This window comes from Nanorana parkeri, unplaced genomic scaffold, assembly GCF_000935625.1.
Source record: "Nanorana parkeri isolate BGI_ZX_2015 unplaced genomic scaffold, ASM93562v1 scaffold238, whole genome shotgun sequence".
Classification (NCBI taxonomy): domain Eukaryota; kingdom Metazoa; phylum Chordata; class Amphibia; order Anura; family Dicroglossidae; genus Nanorana; species Nanorana parkeri.
Window position 1 is genome coordinate 1,646,255 of NW_017306506.1, and position 24,029 is coordinate 1,670,283.

General features: G+C 41.5%; 1 protein-coding gene across 1 annotated transcript in view; it reads right to left on the reverse strand.

Moving 5' to 3' along the window:
* COG6 (component of oligomeric golgi complex 6) overlaps positions 1 to 19,165 on the reverse strand; it is a gene marked incomplete at its 5' end in the record, with an annotated part of 72,000 nt that extends 52,835 nt beyond the window's left edge. The window contains 3 exons of the mRNA XM_018556471.1: positions 1,605 to 1,687; positions 3,150 to 3,261; positions 19,107 to 19,165. Of these exons, the coding sequence (XP_018411973.1) occupies positions 1,605 to 1,687; positions 3,150 to 3,261; positions 19,107 to 19,165 (254 nt within the window). The remainder of the gene's footprint in view (positions 1 to 1,604; positions 1,688 to 3,149; positions 3,262 to 19,106) is intronic.
* Positions 19,166 to 24,029: the final 4,864 nt, after the last annotated feature.

A 24,029-nucleotide genomic window follows, 5' to 3' on the forward strand; every position in this document is an offset into this window, starting at 1 on the left:
GTTGCTGGTGCCAGGCGAGCTGGTCTGAGTATTTCAGAAACTGCTGATCTACTGGAATTTTCTCCCACAACCATCTCTAGGGTTTACAGAGAATGGTCCGAAAAAGAGAAAATATCCAGTGAGGGCAGTTCTCTGGCTGGAAATTACAGAGATAATGGTCAGACTGGTTCAAGCTGATAGAAAGGCAACAGTAGCTCAAATAACCACTTTTTACAACTGAGCTATGCAGCATACCATCTCTGAACACACAACACATTGAACCTTGACGCAGATGGGCTACAGCAGCAGAAGACCATACCGAGTGCCACTTTTGTCAGCTAAGAACAGGAAACGGAGGCTACAATACGTAAGGGCTCACCAAATTTGGACAACAGAAAACTGGAAAAACTTTGCCTGGTCTGATTGGTCTCGATTTATGTTGCAACATTCAGATGGTCAGGTCAGAATTTGTCGTAAACAACATGAAAGCATGCATCCATCCTGACCTTGTATCAATGGTTCAGGCTGGTGGTGCTGTAATGGTGTGGGTGATATTTCTTAGCGCACTTTGGGCCCCTTAATACCAATTGAGCATTGATTCAATGCCACAGCCTGCCTGAGTATTGTTGCTGACCAAGTCCATCCCTTTATGACCACAGTGTACCCATCTTCTGATGGCCACTTCCAGCAGGTAAACGCATCATCTCACAAATCTAAAATCATCTCAATCTTAAACATAATGAGCGGAATTTATCAAATCTGGAGTATTTGTGCATGGCAACAAATCAGCAGCTCTCCTCAGTTTGCACATTTGAAAATGAGACAGAGAAGCTGATTGGTTGCAGTGCAAATCTGCGCCACATTTCGACTGCTTCAGTTTTGATAAAATTCCCCCCAATGAGTTCACTGTACTCAAATGGCCTTCACAGTCCCCAGATCTCAATCCAATAGAGCATCTTTGGGATCTGTTGGAACAGAAGATTCTCATCATGGATGTGCAGCTTACAAATCTGCAGCAACTGTGTGATACCATCATGTCTATATGGGCCAACATTTCCATTTCACCTTATTGAATCTATGCCAAGAAGAATTAAGGCAGTTCTGAAGACAAAAGGGGTCCAACCCAGTACTAGCAAGGTGTACCTGATAAGGCCCCATTCACACTGAGCGATATCGCTCATACCAGTGACTGTATATGTGTCTTATCTTTTTAACTTCCTTCAGCCAGGCTTGAGATTCTGCCAGCCAGCACAGCGGGGTGATCCCATTATTCCACACCGTCCTTTTTTTGTACAACGTTTACAATTTTTAAAAAAAATCACAATATTTCCAATAATCACATTTCATGTAAAATAGTATACCTAGGCGTCCCCATCAGGATGCCTGCTACTAAGTATCTCCTATATAAAAGGGAAAAATAGCAAAATGTACAACATACTGTATATAACAAAAGACACAAGTCTCCGCTATTGCTAAAAGTCGCTAAAGACATTTCTTTATTTTAATATAAATATATTTTCTAGATGGCAGCTCGTTGTGTGAAAAGTAGACGTTTGCAAAAAATAAATGGTAATAAATGTTAAAACATACACACAGAGAATGGCATAACATAACTAGAAACTTACCCTGCAGTTTGCTGGTTTGTGCGCAGAAGCACTTTGACATCATTATGGATCTGTTTAACTTTATTCAGAACCTTGAAGAACTCCTTTACATAGGAACAAATGATATGTTTAGAATCGTTAAGATCAACAAGTTAGAAACCCGCTGCCGATTTAAAAGGTTAGTTCACCTTTGCAATAAAGTGCACTATGCAGAGGAAAACATAACACATTCAATGCTTTCAAGACTGGCATGGCTGCAAGAAAGTAATAGTTGGGTTTGAAAAAGATAAATAGCTAGTTATGAAAGATAAATAGCTAGTTATAAAATTGAAGCAAAGATAGTTGTTAAGAACTATAAAAGCTCAAACCCAGCAAATCCGTTAAATACACAGATAAAAATACATATGATGTAGCTGCTTTCTTGCTAAAGGATTTTTAGTTCTGTCCATCCATTCCTGATATTTACACGTCTGCCACAAGTAAAGCCTTGTTTAGCAGAACAGGGCACCTGATTTTTCTCTCCTGTAGCTAAGTAACACCTACACCTATTGTCTCTCCCCCATCGTGTGACTGGACGGCGAAAAGAAGAAGCAGCAAGCAAAATGAGTTCAGCTCTCTGCTCTCTCCTCTTATCCCATACATGACCCTTGTTAGCCCATAAGCACTGCAGCACAGCTTGCTGCTTATCCATCTCCCCGCCTGCTGTATGGCAGACTGAAAGAGGCTGGAACTAGGACCAATGCAGATACTTACTCTGGTTGCATTAAAAAAATATAATTATTTTGTATTGCTTGTATTTTATATCTGCCTGAGATTTAGCTTAAAAGGGAACTAAAGCCACACTTTTTTTTTTTTGCTTTAGTCCTCTTCTGGGTCAAAGGTGTACATTTACTAATGTCCTCCTGTGACCCAAAGATAGCATCTAGCAGGCTACTGCGTGACATATGCTGAAAGCGCAGAGCCGTGCTGCAGCCTGATTGACAGCTGCCTCTGCCTCTCCAGAGCCAGAGTCAGCTGTGCCCATTCCCTCCCCTGTATGTCAATCCAATGAGCACTGGAGGAACAAAGAGGGGGAGGAGGAATGCCTGGCGGGGGGCAGTGACTAACAGTCACCACTCTCTGCAGGAAGAAGACCGTGAGCTGAGTGATCAGCGGTTCCTGATCGTTCAGCTCTTGATCTATAGAGCAAACATGTGACAGCTGAAGTGTCACACGTCAGCTGTAAGTATTGGGAACAGTATATTTTACTATTCCAATACTTCTCCTTCTCTACAATGACATGCAGTTTGGGATAGATGATTGTCACTATATGCAGGATAAATGCATCTGGGGACAATCATCTACTACAAACCACATGTAATTGTACCATGTATGAAAACATGCGGACTGCCGCAGACAGATGTGACCGCTGTCACCCTTGAGTGGATACAGTGGTCATTCTCTACCAATAAAAAGTTGGTTGTGGTCTTTTTCTTGAGAACCCCATCCAGGGCATGTATCTATAACTATAATTCCACTAGATCTCAAACATAATGAGGGAAAAGAGTAAATAAAGTTACTCCTTACTTCATTCAATGGACCTTCATGGCTTCCACGTAAAGTGCTCATCTCATCAGATGCAAGCTGGAACTTTTCTAGGAAAGCGTTTGCAACTTGGGCTCGAATCTCCAGTCGCTGACTGCAAAGAAAGAACAAAATTCAAAAACAATTAAATTAAGTTTGTTATCATATATCAATAGTAATAAAATAAGGTTAGATACATCATCTACTGAAGGGAAATCTCTCCAATGTAAGTATAAGAAGATAACAGGTGATACCAAAGTCTCAGGAGAGGTTGTTTTGTTTCTTTTTGTAACACAAGCATTGGATTCAAGTACGCTATCCTGGCTGTAGCCAAACACAGGAATATTTAAGGCAATTTTAGTTTTCAACCAGTGTTCCAAAACATAAATTAACAAATGGATCGTTGTGACCTAATACCTTTTTTTTTTGTCCAAGCAAACTGTAAACTATAAAAATGGATAGTGGTAAGTGGCCTAGATCCTTTTAGTTGTTTTCACAATTGTAAGCGATTCAAATTTTCTAGAAATCTGTATGGCCAACATTAGTCATTCTGTAAAGAAGCATATCATGTATTAAAATCTACATAAAGTAAAAAAAATTATGAAACACATCTTCAAACAATCTTAAAATGTACTGTAATGTAAATGTATGTAATTAAATCAGAAATGGAATGCAAACACATGTCAAAACCAAGAACCGAGTAATCTGCACTATGCTACTATTTGGTGATGCAACATAAAAAAAGAAGAAGTTACCGAATATTAGAAATATATGTGAACCTGATGAAGGGTGGGGATGCCCAAAATAGTTGTTTAATGTACTTACCTGTGCACATTGGTTTGCACTGCAGCAGTAAATAAATCAATTTGTGTGGATTTGCCATTTGGTTGTCTGGCCTCCTTTTCTTGGATTCAATTTCTTTACAACTGGGTTTAGAGCCCCTTTGATACTTTGCCCTTACCGCATATATTATTTATTTTCCAGTGCAGGTCACCCCCCATTATGAAATTGCCTATAAATACGGTATAAAAACTATATGAGCATGCAACACTCCGGGTCATAGAAGTGCGTTGTACACCCATGTCCTGATGAAGTGGCCAATTAAGAGCCACACAATATGTTTTGAGTGTGTTCACTTGCTTTTAGGACTAATAAAAGCCTACCATATTAATGACACCACTTGGAAGTACTTCGTTTCCATACAGGCGCCTCTGTTAAAGTGGACCTTTATCCCTTTTTGACTAAAAATCACATCAGCATACAGCTCTGTATGCCGATATGAAATCATATTTTATCTATTAGTTAAAGTAGTACTAAGGGCTGATGAAAGCAGAGGAGCCAAAGGGCTCCTTCTGCCGTCAGTATAGCTGTGACTGCAATGGTGGGGGCATGGCCTATGGACGCACACAGCTAGGTGTGGGCATGGCCATGACCATGCACGTACGGGTGCCTGCACAGCAGTCAGCTAGCTGATGAAAGCACTAAAACATGATTTTTTATTTTAAAACTCTGACCCCCATCAACAAAAAAAATATTTTAAAAAAGGTATAATGTCGTTTTAAAACAAACATTTTTCTTTTACTTAGTTTATTTTTTCGACATCCTGTTTCACTATGGCAGAAATTAGGTAATCATGCCCAAGCGTTGCATCCTGGGAAGGTTATACCAGCAGAGCATAGAGATCTCAGGGAAAGGCATTTTCCTCCCCTGAGATGATGTGCGTGGTCACATGTCCTGGTCACATGTGCCAGAGTTCCAGGAAGTGAAGGGAGATGAATTAACCTGCCCTTAGTAAAAATGGCCACTGTGAACCTTGAAAACCCATCGGTTCAGGGAAGCCTATTTCACCTCATAAACTTTTACTTCTTCCATTAACTCATCCCACACAATTATTACATTTTGTATCACTTGCTCCCATGAGCAGGGCCCTCCTAACCCTCCTGCATTGAAACTGTATTGTATCTGTACTGTATCCCTCCATTTTGTAAAGTCCTGCTCAAACTGTTGGCACTATATAAATCCTGTATAATAATAATAAAAACCAAATTTATTGACAAACGCCGGACTACTTTTTCTACACACTAGGTGGCAGCAAAACATCATCTGTCAAACAATAACAAACTCCTTTCAAGCCTTAGATTATGGCGATTCTCTGTCAGATAAAAAGAAGTATCAGCTTGTTAAAACGTTTCTACATGTACAAATATCACTCTTTGGCATATTACTACTTTGAATTACGGAACTTTCTAATGCACTCAGCACCCAACATTTATATAAAATCACAGCAATGCTACAAAAGCAGAAAATCCTAACGCTGATTACTATTAATACAAAAAATCTACACAATGTAATCATTTTATATGTTGCAGCATCCGTATAACGCCTGCCAATAATGAAACAATAACAGTACCTCTCCTATTTGCCGGGATCTCAAGGAAATAACATTTTGGATATTCTGACCTTTAACATTTTACGAAACTCAAATTGGAGACTAAAAAGAAAAAAAAGTTTTGGTTCTTAATGAACAGCTTGTTTTAAGTACAGAGTTCATGAGGGTGCCTGGCGTCGCTTGCAGTGATGTGAAGTGTATTGTAATGTACTGCGCTGGCTCATAATTATGCGTATCAAAATGAGGGGGGACAAAAGTTCCATTGACAACTTAAGACAAGTTGGAGGAAGACAAAAGGTAACGGATCATGGGAATGTTCCACTGCACAGTCCCGCTTTCTGATCTCAGAAGGGCCCTAATGAAGCCCTACACCCCAGTCTGGCGAGTTTCCATGGAAACCAGATTCCGGTGCAACTGCCCTCATGCTGTTAAGAAAATGATGGTCCGTTCTCTCACACAGAGTACAACACAGCACTCTGCTCTGAGCTCACAATGGAGACCAAAGTGACTTTTCATTCATCGATTGTTGCTCATTAATGCTGATTCTGCGGGTCCGTCCTGTAGAATGATTTCACACTTCTGGAAGAAACTGTATTAAAGGAGATTACATTATATAAAATTGTTATGATTACAGTCTCATGAATTGGTGTAAAAGCTGTTCCAAACTGGTGATTATAGGTTTTATTTAAACTGCAACTCCATGTTGGTACGGCAGAGCTCGGTGGCCACGTTGGGATGGAAATGATCGGACTGCGCAGTGAACATTCAATGGCTGGCTCATTCGGGACAGGATGGAGCTGTGCAAAATATTGGGCGTTTGTCAGGCAGGCTGCGCTAGTGGTGCAAATGGCCTACAGGTATGGCGTACAGTACACAAGTTTTAAAAAGCCGTTTAATTTATGGTTACCAATAGGGGCTGTGACATACGCCCATCCCAAACACGCTGTACGTCAATCACACGAGACTATACACAGTTCTGAACCGAGTGTGGGCGTCACAAGGACGTGGCGATACCACTCTCAGCCTCACCCTGTACAGAGATTTCCCAGCTCGTGGGACACAATCTCAGGCCAGCAGACTGAGAGCGATCGTCACCAGGGTTGGTTAATCCTGCAGTTAACCCTTTACACACACAAACGTTTGCTGCCACCATCTGGTTTTTAACAGAAACACAGACCATTCCCAGCAAATGCTGCGACAATTTAAATCACTTAAACAATGCCTGTGATACCACTGTCCTCTCAGACAGGATTCACAAAACAGTAGCGCTCTTCACAGAGGCAAGGATACTTTAAGTTTGTATTCAGATTGTAAGCCCTCAGGGGCAGGGCCCTCCTTACCCTCCTGTCTTGAATTGTATTGTAATTGTAATGTCTTCCTTACATTGTAAAGCGCTGCGCAAACTGTTGGCGCTATATAAATACTATGTAATAATAATAATTTAGAGTGTAGAGATAAGCTTAACGATTTTTAAGATCGTCCTTTAACCTCACTGGCGGTCTGATAATTAAATTTTTTTTTTTCCTTTTTTGTTTCTATTTATTTTTACTTTCAAATCTCCCGCCGGTTCCACCCCCCTGCGAAGCGGAAGCTCGCAAGGGACAGAACCCGGAAGACGGATGCCGGCATCGGCCGGAGGACACAGCGAGGATCGTGGACAAGGTAAGACGCTACAGTGTAATCCCGAGTGTGGCTCGGGGTTAATGCTTTTGGTAATGAAAATTACCCAGAGCCACACTCGATAATACCACCAGGAAGGTTAAAACGTGTGATGCTGAGCCTCAGTGATTAAAATATATATATATATATACACACACACACACACACATACACATACACACACAGCATGGTCAAGTAAAATTTCGCCTCATTCACAAAGTGAACGGCTTATTTGCCTTTAGTAAAGCAACCCCATTGAATCAACATGGCAGCCAGAGAGGAGAAGTCGGTTATTTTAACAAATGTACTTCTAAAAGCAAAAGTTTTCTTTCATCCGCCACACACTCACAATTCGTATTTTTATTTAAAAGAAAAATGGTTAAAAAAAAAAAAAAAAGGTAGAAGAAAGTGATTGCTGCGTCCTGTTTTACAAATAACAAATTTACCCTAAAAAGAGCCAATGTGGGCCAATTACAAGGGTTATGGCAATGATCCAATTCCCAGCAAAGCTTCCCTCTCACAGTATAAGCACATACACAGTAACTGGAAAAAGCAATTTTTAAAAGTCATTATACAATGTTCTCACCTCGGCCTCATTTTACTTTGTAATAAGTCTCCAGCAATCAAATGAATTAAAGTTTAGATGAAATAAGCAATTCTCACTTACACTGGTTCTTCACATCACTAGCACCTAGAACCGTATTTTTATATCTGCTGTTAAGACATGAATAGATCTTTTTTTTTTTTTGCTGGATAATTACTGCAAGTAGAAAATAAGACAAGTCAAGCAATGTAACGAGTCTGCAGACCAGTGCTAAGGGAAACACATGAGCTTGGTACATTAACACCTTCTTAAAGCGGACCTTTAGGCTTCATTCACATGAGAAAAGGCCGGTACCTACAGCTCCGTGCTGTGTGCACGGCCGTATCGGGCAGCTCCCGGGAAGGACAGGTGCTGCATGTGAATAGTACGCAGCCCCTGTCCTTCTCTTTGGGAGTACGCGGCCATATGCCACCCAACGCTCACCCCAAGTCCAGGTCTGTACGGGTGCGAGTGTCCACGGGTCGGACGCAGATAGGATCCATCCTGTCAGCATACGAGTACGAACACCCGCACCGACGTGCAGGGCCGGGGAGCGTAGGGCGGCGTACGGCCGCATATTCCCATAGAGAAGGCCAGGGGCTGCGTACTAATCACACGCACCTGTCCTTCCTGGGAGCTGCCCGATACAGCCGTGCACGCAGCACGGAGCTGTACGTCCCGGCCTTTTCTCATGTGAATGAGGCCTAACCCATATCTAAAACAACAACAAAGACACCTTTAGAAATGTTTAGTAATGACAATCTACAATCACATACTTCTAGATAATTGCCGGCTTTGTATTATTTGCATACCTTATTTTTATTTTCTTCCCCAGTCTCCTGGCAGTGGCCATGTTAACTAAGGGCACATTACTAAGGGCCTGTGCTCGGATCAAGGGTCTGGTAGGAATTATAGGGGGGACCATATGGGTTTTTTTTTCCCTTTTTGGGGGGGGTGGGGTTCCCCCTTAAAATACCTACCAGACCTAAAGGGCCTGGTATGGATTTTGGGTGGAACCAAACACACTTTTTTTGGGAGGTTTTCACTTGGGGGGTCCCTCCTAACATTCCTACCAGACCCACAGGGCCTGGTATCAATTGGGGGGATCCTCACACTTTTTTTTCTCTTTTTCTGCAGACTATTAAAAAAAAAAGTTTATTTTTTTTTGTCTAATGACATTTTGCTGCAACGAAAATTCGCACAGACTACCGCTAATGAATTTCGTACGAAATTTTCTTTTTTCGGAAATTCGGATTCGTTTTAATTTCTCATTTCTGTCATTCGGAGATTCGGATACATTGCATTACATTAGAGGTGCACTAAAATTAAAATATTAAAAACTAAAACAAAACCGAAAATAAAAAAAATGTCAGGCTGAAACCAAAAATTGTTTTATCTTAATTGTTTTAATATTTTATTTTAATTATTTTATTTTATAACATTTTTTTTTTGCTTTACTTTTAGGGGCTTCAGGGAAATATTAGGGGTCTAAACAGATCCCTGATATTTCCCTTTTAAAATAGAAAAAGAGATTGAGAACACAGAGTCCTCAATCTCTTTTTCGGCAGTCTCTGTTATCAATGAACAGGAATCCTCTATACTGAGTGTCCCTGTTCATTCATAACTTGTGGAGATAGAATGTTTACCATGTCCACAATCATGAATGAACAGGAAGTGATGTAGATCACTTCCTATTCATTCATAATTTTTGACAAAGTAAATACAGTAATACCTTGGTTTACAAGTAACTTGGTTTGAGAGTGTTTTGCAAGACAAGCAAACATTTCTGAAAAAATTTGCCTTGATATACGAGCAATGTCTTGCAATAAGAGCAAAATTTTATAGAAAAGCACCACCCGAATAAGGCTGTAGCAGCGTGAGTGATGAGTCTGTTTAACGACAATGCAATGTCACATTGGATAGATTCCTTGTTAAGGTTTCACGAAATGAAAAAGATTCCATTGAGTCAAGAGATAGCAGTGATTCTGTTAGTGATAGTGAAAGTCACCCTGCACAATAATCCTCCTCTCTCTTTGGTTTATTTTTCTTTATATTTTGTACAGTATTATATTACAGTACAGTATTTTAATCATTTTTATATGAATATTTTTAGGTTGTGGAACGAATCGTCTGAATTTCCATTATTTCCTATGGGGAAGTTCGCTTTGATATACAAGCGCTTTGGATTACAAGCATGCTTCCGGAACGAATTATGCTTGTAAACCAAGGTATTACTGTACTATGTCCTGAATTATTTACAAACACTCAATGATCACCGACTGCTTGTACTCGCTCTCCATCCTGACTCGCTGTCACAGGAGGCTGAGCGAGCGGTGCGAGCCTCCTGTGACAGCTACCTCCGCCAACACACAGCCGCTCTCCTGATCTGTCACAGGAGGCTGAGCGGTGCGGAAGGCGACACGCCAGGTGTTGACAGCGCTCTCCTCCCCCGCACCACTCCCCCTCCTGTGACAGTTTCTCTCCTCCCCGCTGGATGCTGCGCTGTGTCAGAGGGGATACAGAGCAGCGCCCAAGCAGGGAGAAACCAGGGATGCACCGCTATTTCGGCCGAAAGATGGCACTTTGCCAAAAGTGCCATTTTCGGCCGATATGTTTTGGCTGCCTAAATTTCGGTGCATCCCTAATTTACATAATAACTCAAAATGTCCCATTATGTTGCTAAGGTCCTATCGTGCCATGGGGGAGGGGTTCCACTTTAGTCCGCACATGCTCTTTTGCTCCTCTTGCTTTACTTCTACCTTCTTCCGCCTTCTGTTATCCTTTTCTCTATTTTCTTTTCCTTTCCTTGGCTCTCTGCCCCCACAGAGTGAGGCCTAGAGATCAACATATCCTATACCATCGTTGGACTGAGAGGATGTCACTTCACGGTGGCCCTAGAGGCTTTTTCATACCACTAGCTTAAAGTGGACATCAACATGCAGCTTACATTCATTAGTTAAATAAACATATTTTTATTTGACTTACACGGAGGTGCACAATTCCTATTCCCCAACACCTGGGACATGTAGTTCCAAGGGACGGGCAGGTGGATTTTCTCTCTACATTTAGCCTTGCTTCAAGCAAGCATGGTTAAATGTAGAGCAGGGAAGCTGCTCCGGGCAAAAATATTAACTCTTACAGCAGGGCTACCCCCGCACTGCAAACGTTAGCTGTGTCTAGGGCTGAAAATGAAAAAAAAGTTATACTCACTGTCACATAGGCACACTACTCCAAGCGGTCACGTAACTTATTTTGGTGATAAGAGGGTTGAAAAATCACTGTCTTCACTAGACTGGGAAATATTGATTAACAACCCCACTGCTGCCACCAACTCTCACGGACGGTGGGCCGGGGAGGGGGTATAGAGATGCAGGAAGTGCCGGACGATGCGCGGGTTATTGCCGTCCTTTCCGCATCCCCGTACCCTCTCGGCCCCTTGCCAGCCTGCCATCCGTGACACTCACCCAATCCTCCAGCCTGTCTCCTCCTTTGCATGCTCACGTCCAGTACACAGTGTACTGGATGTGATGACTCAAGGATCCTTAAACCGCTGCAATAGAGGGGCAGAGATGCTGGAAGAAGCTGTCTAAGAGCAACGGCTCCAAGGATCAGGCAAGTATAACTTTTTATTTTCAGCCCTAGACACAAATGAGGAGGTAACCCTTGCAGTGCAGGGGTAGCTTCACAGCAAGGGTTAATATTTTTGCCCAAACTTCTACTTTAAGAGTTACATTATCCTCACAAAGAACTGTTTATTTGCATATCCTTGTTTTTGGTTTTATGCGTTGTGCGAGATATTGTATGGCGATTTGTAGTGCTTACATGCTGTGGCTCTTTTTGTACTCCGTTTTATACCTAAAACATTCTGATTAAGGAAAAAATAACCCAAAATGTAAGTTGTCGTCTCTTTAGAAGCAATGCAAAGGCTTCTGGTAGTTAAACAAAGCATTCATTTATACAGATCTAAACACCAGTCCTAAACAGAGGGCTAATTATGGAGGACAGAAGAACAGAGGGATTTGGATCCAAAAGATGGACAGCTGGGAGCAATGATAATGAATATTTCTTTTGAAGTACACTTTAAACTAGACAAGATAAAACATACCCACAGAGCCCATCGACCTGTGCTCATGGGGCCCCTGACTCTTTACATGTATGTAAAGCACACTGAATGGACGGTACATCCAGAGGACAAAAGCCAAGTGTGCTTACATAAATCTACAGCTCCTTTCTCAAACAGCCCAAGCATGGGGTAGACTTTACAAAGAAGGGAAGACATGCCCCTTGCCTCTCTGCTCTGTCTGAATCCATTCTTTATTCACAAATAATTACTCCCTGAGGATTTGGGAGCGCAACTGCTAAATATTCATGGAAAAGCAAAAATTAAAATTATTCTGCAGATTGAAAATTAGCTTCTAATTAGAAATGCAGGAAAAGCATCCAAAAGCTGTGAAAACAGCAAGTATTCTAACAGTGAGACCGCATCGGGAGAGTAAGTCATCAAAATTGTAGATTTTACAGCAAAGAAGCAAAGATGTTGGTTTCTTTAAAGAAGAACTCCAAAAAGAAGTGTTTTCACTAAACGGTCCCTTAAAGGGGAACTCCAGGAATTGTAATAAGCAATGCAACTCAAAGAATGCCACACTGCGCGGGTCTTCACCAAAAATAAAATCTTTATTTACGGTGCAAATACACACTGTTCATTTCTCTCAGTATATACTCAAGCACTAATGCGTTTCACCATTGCAGCTTACTCATATAGACAGCTTATCTTCAGTGAAGGCCTGTGGAGTGCGGCATTCCTTGAGTTGCATAGATTTGGACCGCTGAGGAAAGCTGTCATATAACCAGTTAGATTTCAGAGTAAGGGTAAAACTAAAGTGACAATGTCACTACGAGAAATGCAGAACCATCACAGTGTGAATGAGGGACAGAGAAGTACGTGAATTCCTCATTCAGACTCAGAAAGTATTTAAAAGAGAACTATGGGTTAAGTGTTTCTCCCCATAGTTCTCTTAAGGGTCACAGGAGAACATATACTAACCTCCTCCCGTGACCTAAAGCTCAGTATATTGCGAGCGACAGCTCGCGGAATACTGAGACCATTGCAGCAGGGACGGATCCCGACATTACTGTTGAGATCCACCTAGCTGCGTGAGTGACAGCTGGCTCTGCCTATCTAGAGGCAGAGCCAGCTGTACCAGCCCCCTCCCTTGTCCGTTCCTCCAGTCAGCGCTGGAGGATCGGAGTGGGGAGGGGCGGAATCCTTGCGGGGAGCCGTGACTGACAGTCATGGCTCTCTGCAGGGAGATAAGGTCTGAAATTTTGAGCCCTGTATTAAGCTAATGTGTGACAGTTTCATTGCCACACGTCAGCTCCAATTATGAGGATGAGTGATTTAAGCATTACCATTAGCATGACAGGTAGATGAATAACATCCTCATGCACTGATTAGTAATTATAGGCCATTTTTTGGACATCTATATTTATATGAGGATATATACTAATCACAAAACATGAAATGGTAAACACTAACGATATCAAATTGTAGTTAATATCAAAAGGTAATCCACAATAATTATTTATTCATTCACCATTAAGTGGTGTAACCGGGGAGATTAGCCCTGAATATAAACTAGTTTATGGATATCAGGTATAATATAAGGGATAGATTGGAATAATGTATTGTTTTGTTTTATTGTTGTATGTTTGTCAGTTGTGTAAAATGTGATAAACTTGGATCAATGTTTGAAAAATTAATAAATAAATACATATTGAAGAAGAAAAAAAAAAAAGAATAACATCCTCAAAGGAGAAAGAAGTCAGCAATGGCAGTCCTTATTACTTTTCTCATGACAGTCACTTTACACTAGATGTAAACGCCGTGTGGTCTATGGAAATGGGAATACGGCTGTTCCAGATCTGTTTAGACAGTGAATGGAATGCAAAAAAATTAAGAAACAAAACAGAGTCAATGGCAGCTCTGGTATGTAATGACTTAAAACAAAACAAAACAAAAAAAAAAAGGGAGATTGCGTTCAGATATATTGTTTTCAATACATAATCACGCAAGGTCCACTATTTATCATTCTGACCACTGTCAGGGGAAATTCAATATGTAATGGTTGTCATCAGGACAGAAGTAGAGGGGAAATCTCTTCCAATGTGGATACAAGAAAATATCAGACGGATATTCGATTAGAATTTAATAAAGAATAATTTCCACTCACGTTCCGGAATTTTTGCAAACTAAATGTGCAGAAAAGTTTCAGACACATAAAAGGGAAACAATGATTTCAGATAATAATGTTTAGAACAGATGCAATGTTTTGTTTTTTTTGCCCGTGTGTGGGTGACTAATTATTGTAGAAATGAATATATAACGAACTGAAAAAAAACTGCCAAGATTCTCATGTTTGAGAGCCAATTTCAATAGTAATGAATTTTTAAATGGCAATCTGCCAAGTCACGGAAATTATCCTGTCACTGTGCAAACACGGAAATGACAAATCCAATTAAAAAGCAGAATATTGTTTTTAACCCCTTCGTGACTGACGACGTACAGTATACGTCGCCAGCATCGGGGCTGTTTAAACAGACTCCCGGTGACTTTTGCCGCCGGGACTCTGTTTAAACTTGTAGAGCCGACTGTCGGCTTTACAACAGAAGCGATCAGTGCAAAAATTGAAAAAAGGGCCTCAGTCATGAAGGGGTTAAATAAGGATTTGTTGAAATCACTTTAGGGCTCCTGTACATGGCTGTCTGTGGCCAAACAACATAATTTCTGGAGTGTTTCCACTGTAAGGGAACCACAGGTGCGGTGTACAGCCTCCCATAGAAGTCAATGGCTGTAGGCAGGTATAGATCAGACTTGCGTAAACACTTACATGTGTTCGGGCGCATAGCCCTGAATGCAGACTGTCTGCATTAGGGGTTGTGTGCCTGTACACATGTGCATGTTTACTCATGTCTGGTGTATACCCATAGGGGTGTGCAATTCCTATCGCCCAACGCCCGAGACATGCAGTTTCAGGCGCCACAAGAGTATTTTTTTTTTTGTGCATTTAGCCCTGCTCCGGTCAAGCAGAGCTAAATGTACAGCGGGGAGCCGCCGCTCGTCTTTATACAAGTGATCTGATAAGATTGTCCGTTCTTCGTCTGCTCTGTGTGATCACTGAGACCGGAGCGCTGTAATCACCTGTCTCAACTGTCAGGAACTGCACAGAACATCTGTTCTGTGTTGGAGGGCAGGTTCCATAAAAAGAGAACCTGTCACCTCCAAACTATCACATAGGGGATTTTAAGGCCCTATGTAATAGGAATAAAATTAAGTTGGGGGGGAAGAAAAAGGAAAAAATAATATATAAAAATTTTAAAAAACAAACCCCGCTGCCCCCGCCATCTGCATGCAAATAAACGAATGTGTAGGACATTCCACTGTGTAACATATTGTGGTAGCCAGGCAGCAGAATTCTCCAACACACACAATGTGCATTAAAGGGCAAGTTCACTTTTCCCAAGTAATATGGGAAAATGGAATTACCCGATCAAATCTGGCCCCCTCTCTCCCACACCCCACCCCCACCCCCCAGCTATACTTACCTTTTGGCGAACAGTCCTTACCCTGCGCCAGTACAGGTGTACTATCTGTACCCCATACTGCTATCCAACGCAGTCCTGCCATATGCATTTTGAATTTCGTGACCACACTGACCAATGAGAAGCGCTATTTAGCACAGTCAAATACCGTTTTGATTAGGGATGCACCAATACAGAGTATTTGGGTGAGTACTTGTACTGGCCCAAATGCCGATACCTTCCCCAATAGCAGAACTTCCGTTCAGCGGCAGATTTCCTCTGACCGGCAGTGCTTTAGGGGAACATGGAGCCAGCTTCCTGTGCAATCAGGAAGCGGGGCAGCGACTAATGACCCGCCTCCCAGTTTTCTGATTGCCCGGGAAGCCACTCCCATAATATACTACAATCTCATATTTAGTTTATTAATTTGTATTGAGATTGTAGTCTGTCACGGGAGCGAGCTTGGAGCGGTGACTACTTTACAACACACACAGGGACCGTGGGGGAACAAAAGTAGCCTCCCTCCAGAAAGAAGGACAATGTCAGCACCAATTCAGAGATGATCTGAGAATTTACAGCACAAATAACTATTAACAAAACTGGACCTTAAAGGTACTTGAAGGCATTTTTAAAATGTAGCCCCTGAGTTTCGTGTCACTTTACGCTCTCCAGGATTTGGGGGCTGCTGATGCACTCAGTAAGAGAATTAAATATCCATAGTCCATACAGGCACTTGAACGTACAGCAATTCAAATGAACCATAAGATCTAAAATTAGCTCAGCAATGGCAGCCAACATATTTCTCCCAGTACAGGTTCCCTTTAAAGGTAACTCTAGGTACAATTTAGGTAGGTATTGGGATTTTGTTACCTCCATTCTGCAGCAAGGACCACCTTTACCTGGGCTTGGACATCTATTTCATCACTCCACTGTACACTCTCATTCTGCTTCCACATAGAAAACAGCTTAATTCTCCTGGACGGTGGCAGAATCATCTACTCTAATTACTAAGTAAGGATTGTGTATAAATTACGTTTAATGAGCCATCCTGAGCAATTATTCCTTTCTCAAAATGAATAAAGTGACAAATATCGTTGCTATTTTTTTAAAATGCCCATTATAGAGATTAATGTGACAGAAGCGGCACCTATACCCACTAGTGTTTTATTACCAATGAAGCATAAAACTTCACTCAGTTGTATTATGAACTGTCAACCAGGAATAGTTTGTTTTGCACAATCCCCTGTGTATTTAAACTTGGCCACTAAAAGAAAAGCTTCATCATATGGTACATTACGGCCAGTCGGGCTGTTATTAAATCTCAATTATGACCGTGCTGTCATCTGCTCGCTATGAATTTGTTGTTCAGAACTTTGCAAACGCAGCTCTTCGAGGACACATAACATGGAGGAAGATTTACCCTTAAATAGCACTTTCATGTGCAGCATAAAGCAGGGTTGGCACCAAGACTAAAAGCTGTAAAAGGACATGTACGTTTGAAATTAGGGAAATAAATATCTATCAAGTGTTTAATAAAGACGTAACAAAGAGGAATGGTTAAGACAACCACTCTCTAACAAACTGACCAGATTTTTTTAATGTGAAAACCGAGAACACAAAAATGTATTAGGTGAAAGTTTGGAGAAGTTATCCGTTCCACCAACATACTATGTACCAGTGAACTCTTGAATCACAATCAAGTAAAGCATTTTGAGGTTAAAAATAGGCAAGCGGATTACACATTAATGGGTGCTCCACTAGGGAAGTCAGAAATGGAAAAAGGTCTGGGGATCATAGTAGACCACAGATTGAACAATAGCTTGCAGGCTGTGGTAAACAAAGCGAGCAGAGTACAGTCATGCATTAAAAAGGGAAATGTACTGTAGAGACAAATCTATAATTTTGCCACTTGATAGATCACTAGTTCGACCTCATCTGGAGTATGCGGTCCAGTTTTGGTCACCAGTCCACAGAAAGGATTTCCTTGAGCTGGAGAGAGCCCAGAGAAGGGCAACTAAACTAATTAAAGGAGAACTATGAGGTGAGTGCTTTTCACTCACCTCATAGTTCTAGCCGACCTGTGACAATGAGACAGTCACAGGTCGGCTCAGTAGATCGGGAGGTGAGCGAACACATACCGGCGTTCGCTCACCTCTCGATCCTGTCGCGGCTCTCTGCCGTGACAGGGGAGGGGCTGGATTCCCCCCTCCCTGCTCCGATCCCCCTGCGCTGACTGGAACAGTACTGCATTCAGTCGCCTCGGAGAGCCTGTAAACACAGGCAGAATGCTGGGCTGGTAGACACTGCAGCATACACTTGTTTGCTTTAAGGTCTGTATTCCAGTGACATGCGGTACCTCTTGTTTGGGGTGAGCCCGCGTCGGACGAAGCCCCGCCCACAACCCGTCCCCAAGCTAGTGTAAAGGAGGAAGGGAGGAGCCTCCCTGTCCCTCACTTGCTCCTCACCGATCTGATTGGAGAAAAAGCTGTCAGCTTCAGACATGTCTGAAGCTGACAGCTTTTTCCTTACTAATTCTGGGTGAGGCTCTGCCTCAACTTCCTCCCCTGACCCCCACATCCCTGCTGTATTCTTACTAGTTTAAGTCTACAGACATTTGAGGGTGACGAGATGCTGAAGGCAAATGTCCTAATTCCTGAACATCATCTTCAGGTAAGATAAACAGGTTTCTTTATTACACATGGATCATAAAAGCAAATCACAGACACGTTGAATGCCAAGAACCCATGTGACATCAGCGGACACTGAGAAAGGTAGAGAGGTGTTGAAATATCTCTCACTTGCTGTCATCCTCTTTAAAAGCTCAAGATTGTCTGTCTTTCTGTAGGTTTCTGGATGGAGAGACCATTACAATTGTCCATGACATTAGTTTTATAGCTTGTCAAAACTGATATAAAATGTTCCGATTGCAGAATTTTGCATGCTGGTAAATTTTGTCTGCAACTGTCAACACCAATATATTTTTCTGTGTCCGCTATTTTGCAACTCATCACCCTGAAGAAGTATTTTAAAATCATATTCCGAAACAAATTTACGCAATGGATTTTTTTGCACCTATATTAAGGCGTCACAAAATGATGAGGCGCTGGGATTTTACCCAACAGTGTAAATACTATTTTAGGACAGGACATTCTATCTCATTTACATGTGTAAGCAATATATTGCAGCTTACCAATCCTTAAATGTGGTGGTTGCATTAGTTTTTCTTTTTTTTTTTTAAGCTTTTTTCTTTTTTTTTCCTCTTTAATTTCACCTGCAGATCCGGCCAGTAACAGTTCCTGTCTTAGGGTGGCTCCACTATATGGAGGAGCAACAAAGCCACCCGTGGACAGCAGCCTTGTCACCCTGTGGAGAGGGTAGCGATATAGATGCACTGGCAGATTTAGATGGTCTTGACTAACAAATTAAATCTGAACTCCAGCCAACACTTATTATGCAGCTACTGCAACAGTTTTTTTTTTTTCCCTTAGGGATAAAGGTCTTACATAAATGAGTTAAACCTGATCATTGCAAGCCCCCGTCAGTGTTAAATGGTTTGTCTCAACCCTCTATCTGCCCTTTTGCTGGACTGTTTGGTCTGCTAAAGGAAGTAGAAAAATATCAGACTTACAGTCCGCATCACCTAGTGAAAATACAGGAAAGAAAGCCTAAAAAGGAGAAACCGTGCACAGCCATTACATCTCAGGGCTGGTAAGCCGTGTTTAAATACACTTTATGGTATAACTGAACATACTTCTCTCCTTGAAGTTTTGTTGTCTTCACAATCAAATCTTGGGTTTGCTCCTTCGATGCCTAAAAACATAAAATGTATTGCTGTCAATAACTATACCTGGAATAAGAGGGGGATGAAGAAAATACATTAAAAATAAATTAATGTAAATGAAGAATAAAAAAATAATAATATATCAGCTTACTTGAGAAATATAAAGCAAAACATAATTACGGATACATTTCTGATGAGGAAAACCATATTAACGCCACCTGCCATGTCACAAGGGACCGCGTTATTTACCTCTTTTAATGAATGTGGCATGAATTATTCATTCAAGATACACATTCAGGCAAATGACTTGAAGACTTTGCTTGATAACGGTGCCTGAAATGTGTTCTTATTTTTATTAGAACAGCTGTAATAGTCCAGTGGTGCAGAATATTAACAGGTTATAATGAGAACTGAAGAAATAACAAATGCCTGACAGTGGGGGATCATGGGACAGCAGAGTCAGAAGGGGTTTTCTCAAGTCCTACCATCTACACATTTATATTTGCTATGTGGAATGCAATATGAAACAATTTTAAGTGCAATTTACATTTTGAAAGAGTTATATCACATTAAAGGTCTAAAATTGTCTAGAGAATCATTTATGAATTGCAGTAAGAATAAAAGTGAACTGGCAGTTTCATAACACCTAAACATACTAGAAAATGTTGCTTAGTGGGGCTCGAAAATAAAAATGAATAAATTTACACACACGGCCAAGAGGGAACAAATGATTAAAAAATATTTAGTGTTAATTAATCACAAAGCTTAAAAGTGACACTAAAAACTCAGGAGTTAAATCTTAAAAATGCATTCAAGTACCTTAAATGAGAACTATGAGGTGAATGCTTTTCACTCACCTCATAGTTCTAGCCGTCTCATTGTCACAGGTTGGCTCAGTAGATCGGGAGGTGAGCGAACACATACCGGCGTTCGCTCACCTCTCGATTCTGTCACGGCTCTCTGCCATGACAGGGGAGGGGCTGAATTCCCCCCTCCCCGCTCCGATCCTCCAGCGCTGACTGGCGGAACGGACAGGGGAGGGTACAGCTGGCTCTGCCTCTAGATAGGCAGAGCCAGTTGTCACTCACGCAGCTGGGCGGATCCCGGCACAATTGTCGGGATCCGCTTCGGCTTCGGCTCGCGGTATATTGAGCCTAGGGTGACGGGAGGACGCTAGTTTGTGTCCTCCGTTACCCTGAGGAGAACTATGGGGAAAAGCCTTAATCCCATAGTTCTCCTTTAAGGGCTTGTTCACACCAAATCTGGACCAGATCTGCATGAGTTTCTGCATAGGCAGTGCAGTGCGATTTGACGTGTTTTTGAATAGTTTCGGTCTGTTTTGTTTGGGTTTTTTAAGCCTAAAATGGGCTTTCAGTGCGTTCCAGGGCGTTTGTATCCGTTTTTGATGCATTTAAGTGCGTTCCAGAGCACAAAAAAATAGGGGGCGTGCTGCAGTTTTTTCACATGCTGTGGTGTGAACTAGAGCCCAAAATACCATTGGAATACATTGGATGTATTTTTGATGCGTTCTGTAACTGCTCTTCATCTGCTCCGCACTTGGTGTGAACAAGCCCTAACTATTAACAAAAATGTATCTTATTTGTATGTCACTTGGCTGTAGATTCTCAAATCATCTCTGACCCTGTCCTTCCTTCTGGAGGGTGGCTACTACTCAAAACAAATTTGTAAACTAAACATGAGATTGTAGTTACAGCCAAGTGATACACAAATAAGAAACATTTCTGTTAAAAATGCATTCAAAAACCTGAACTATTAAGATGTAACTCCTGAGTTTAATATCAGTTTAACATGCTTATTTGGGCCTCATTATATAAGACAGAGTTACCAAATAGGTCTTTTTACAAGTTGACAGAGAGCAGATTTAAGTGTATGCTCAGGTGGACATTCAAAAGGGGTGCTACCAAGTGACCACCAACAGCTGGATCGGATAAAATGTACTATGTTTGAAAGCATAAGTCCACAGTCACCATTTGCACAGTCTCATACAAACTATCGTCTGGGCAACACCTGGTCCTGGATTCCCATTTCTTCCCTAGACACCCCTATCATGGAAATGTTCAGAATGTGGGAAGAATACTCTGTAACATGGGAGCTGCATGTTCTCCTGCATCCAGCAGCTGTTTTCAAATACCCTAACAGCACATTATACATTGCATATTTGAATTAACTGCCTTGGTAAATAGAAAAAAAATTAAAAAACACTCAAAAATGTTTATACATTTTGTAATTTAAAATCTAGCCCCGTAACAAGACACCATTTCCTAAGCAGAAAAAATGCCATTTGCATTAGTCCCTGTCGTCGTAGGAATTTACAATTTAATTTCTATACCACAGTCATACACACATACTGCAATCAGTTCGAATGGAGGCCAGTTAACCTTTTTTTAATATTTTTAGACCGTGGAAGTAAACCAGAGTGGTCCCATGCCAACACAGAGAGAACATACAATGTTTATGCAGATAATGCAGCTTGAACATCCACGGGCCCAGGACTGCAGAGCGAGAGTGCTACTTCCCTGTACAATCCACGTATGAGCCACAAGGTGTTCAGGCAAAAGCAAGGACTTCATATAGAGACGTCTTCTAGCCACATCAAACCTAGCTAAAAACTGGACATGGTTCACTAGATATTTTCACATTTTCATCTACTGGATTACCTTGCTCCCTCAAACAAAAACAGAAAACAAATACTTTTCAACTAGAAGTACTCCTAAGGTTTTATTTTAAAATGTTTACGGCCATCTGTGCAGACCATCAAAATAATGCGTTGCCATGAATTAGTTTTCGCTTCTACATTAACTTGGTAAAAAAGTGTTGTGTTGATATACCAGATTTTAAGGGATCTTCCAAGAGCAATAGAAATTGCCTATAGCTGCATTCAGAATGAAAGGGTTCCTCTGTTTACCAAATGGAAGCCAACAATGTACCTATAGCAGACATGGTGGCTGTTCTGGAACCTGTCCGGCTACACAGGATTTATGCCGTTAGCAACAGCATTTGGCAAACATATTTTGATTAAAATGATTGCATAAAAAGTTTTCAAACCGCTTTAACACTGGAGGAACTGCTTTGGAGCTGAAGATCAGAGAGACAAGGGGCCCCTAATTTGTTTTGCTATAGGGCCCTATCACACATAATTATGAGCCTGATGAAAGCAACCATTCTGAAGCTCGAGCGTTCATACATCATGAAGGTACTGAAATTAAAGATCTTTGCAGCCAAAATCTGGTAGAATCTACTACTCTGACCCAATAATTAACTGCAATTAATTTTTATTACAGCCTCTATATCTTGTTTATCAGACCGTAGAGCCAAGCACAAAACACAATGCAAGGATCTTCTACTTCCAATAAGCATATGTTCGTATCCTGCATTTTATCAAGTGTGTGGTAAAGATGATAGACATACAGACAAAATAATTAATGAACTGCAACACAATAAAATCAAGGAAATGCTAAAATGCAATATGTCACCCAACCCCCGAGACAGCCATTAATTGCTATATGAATGGGTACGATAAATACTCCAATTTGCCATATGTTATCTTTATGACTGTCAGAGGCTTTTTAGCACAAGCAGGCTTTCACATCTCAAAAACTACATGTAAGAAAATTCAGAGGTACCAAGTCCATACCGAGGTATGGACAGTCAGTAACATGGACTGGTGGAAGAACGAATGGACTACAAGTACGGTAATGTTTCCAATTATATATTTAATTGAGGACTACAATTCCCTCTGCTGCGGTGGCTAAAGCAACTTGTAGTTACTCCATTCCTGTCAAAGGATCTGCAAATGGAGGAACCGGCTGTGTAGCCACAGCAACGCACAGCCGCGCTATTTTCAAATTTCAACACCAGCCTTCAGGGAGAAGAAACCTGTGTTTCAGGTAAGTGGGGGACAGGGGTGGGGTTACAATTTGACCATGTTGTATGATACACAGCATGAACGTGGGCCTAGTCCGATACACAGCATGAACGTGGGCCTAGTCCGATACACAGCATGAACGTGGGCCTAGTCCGATACACAGCATGAACGTGGGCCTAGTCCGATACACAGCATGAACGTGGGCCTAGTCCGATACACAGCATGAACGTGGGCCTAGTCCGATACACAGCATGAACGTGGGCCTAGTCCGATACACAGCATGAACGTGGGCCTAGTCCGATACACAGCATGAACGTGGGCCTAGTCCGATACACAGCATGAACGTGGGCCTAGTCCGATACACACCATGAACGTGGGCCTAGTCCGATACACACCATGAACGCGGGCCTAGTCCGATACACACCATGAACGCGGGCCTAGTCCAATACACACCATGAACGTGGGCCTAGTCCGATACACACCATGAACGTGGGCCTAGTCCGATACACACCATGGGCTTGGAGAACAAAGTGCCTGGAAGCTAAGTGGCCTGGAAGCTAAGTGCCGTTAAAAAATTGGATTTGAACTGTTTGGGATATATTAAGTGCTTGATTTTTGGTATACTTGAGTAATATGAAACGTAGTCTAAAATGTAAGCTTAGTCTTTAAACATAAAGGTCTACACATGAAACCCCCATAAACACCTTACTTGCATTATTATATTATAGATTGGAAGTTGAAATTAATAATGTGAAATAGTCAGTTGGCTCGACACTAATGAGATGTGTACAATACAAACACTGAAACTGCCAGATGCTGATCTCCTCCTCAGAGGTTAGAGCTCTGCGCACATTGGTGATCAGGATGTATTTCCCTTCATGTCTCTCTGCGCTCACATTCTGACTTGTGTTCTCTGTAGGTTACTTAGGAGATTATTACAAAATTTTAGGACTGCAGGTGCAGTACTCAATACCAATCGTTGCATTAAATCTACCTGCAGCATGCTT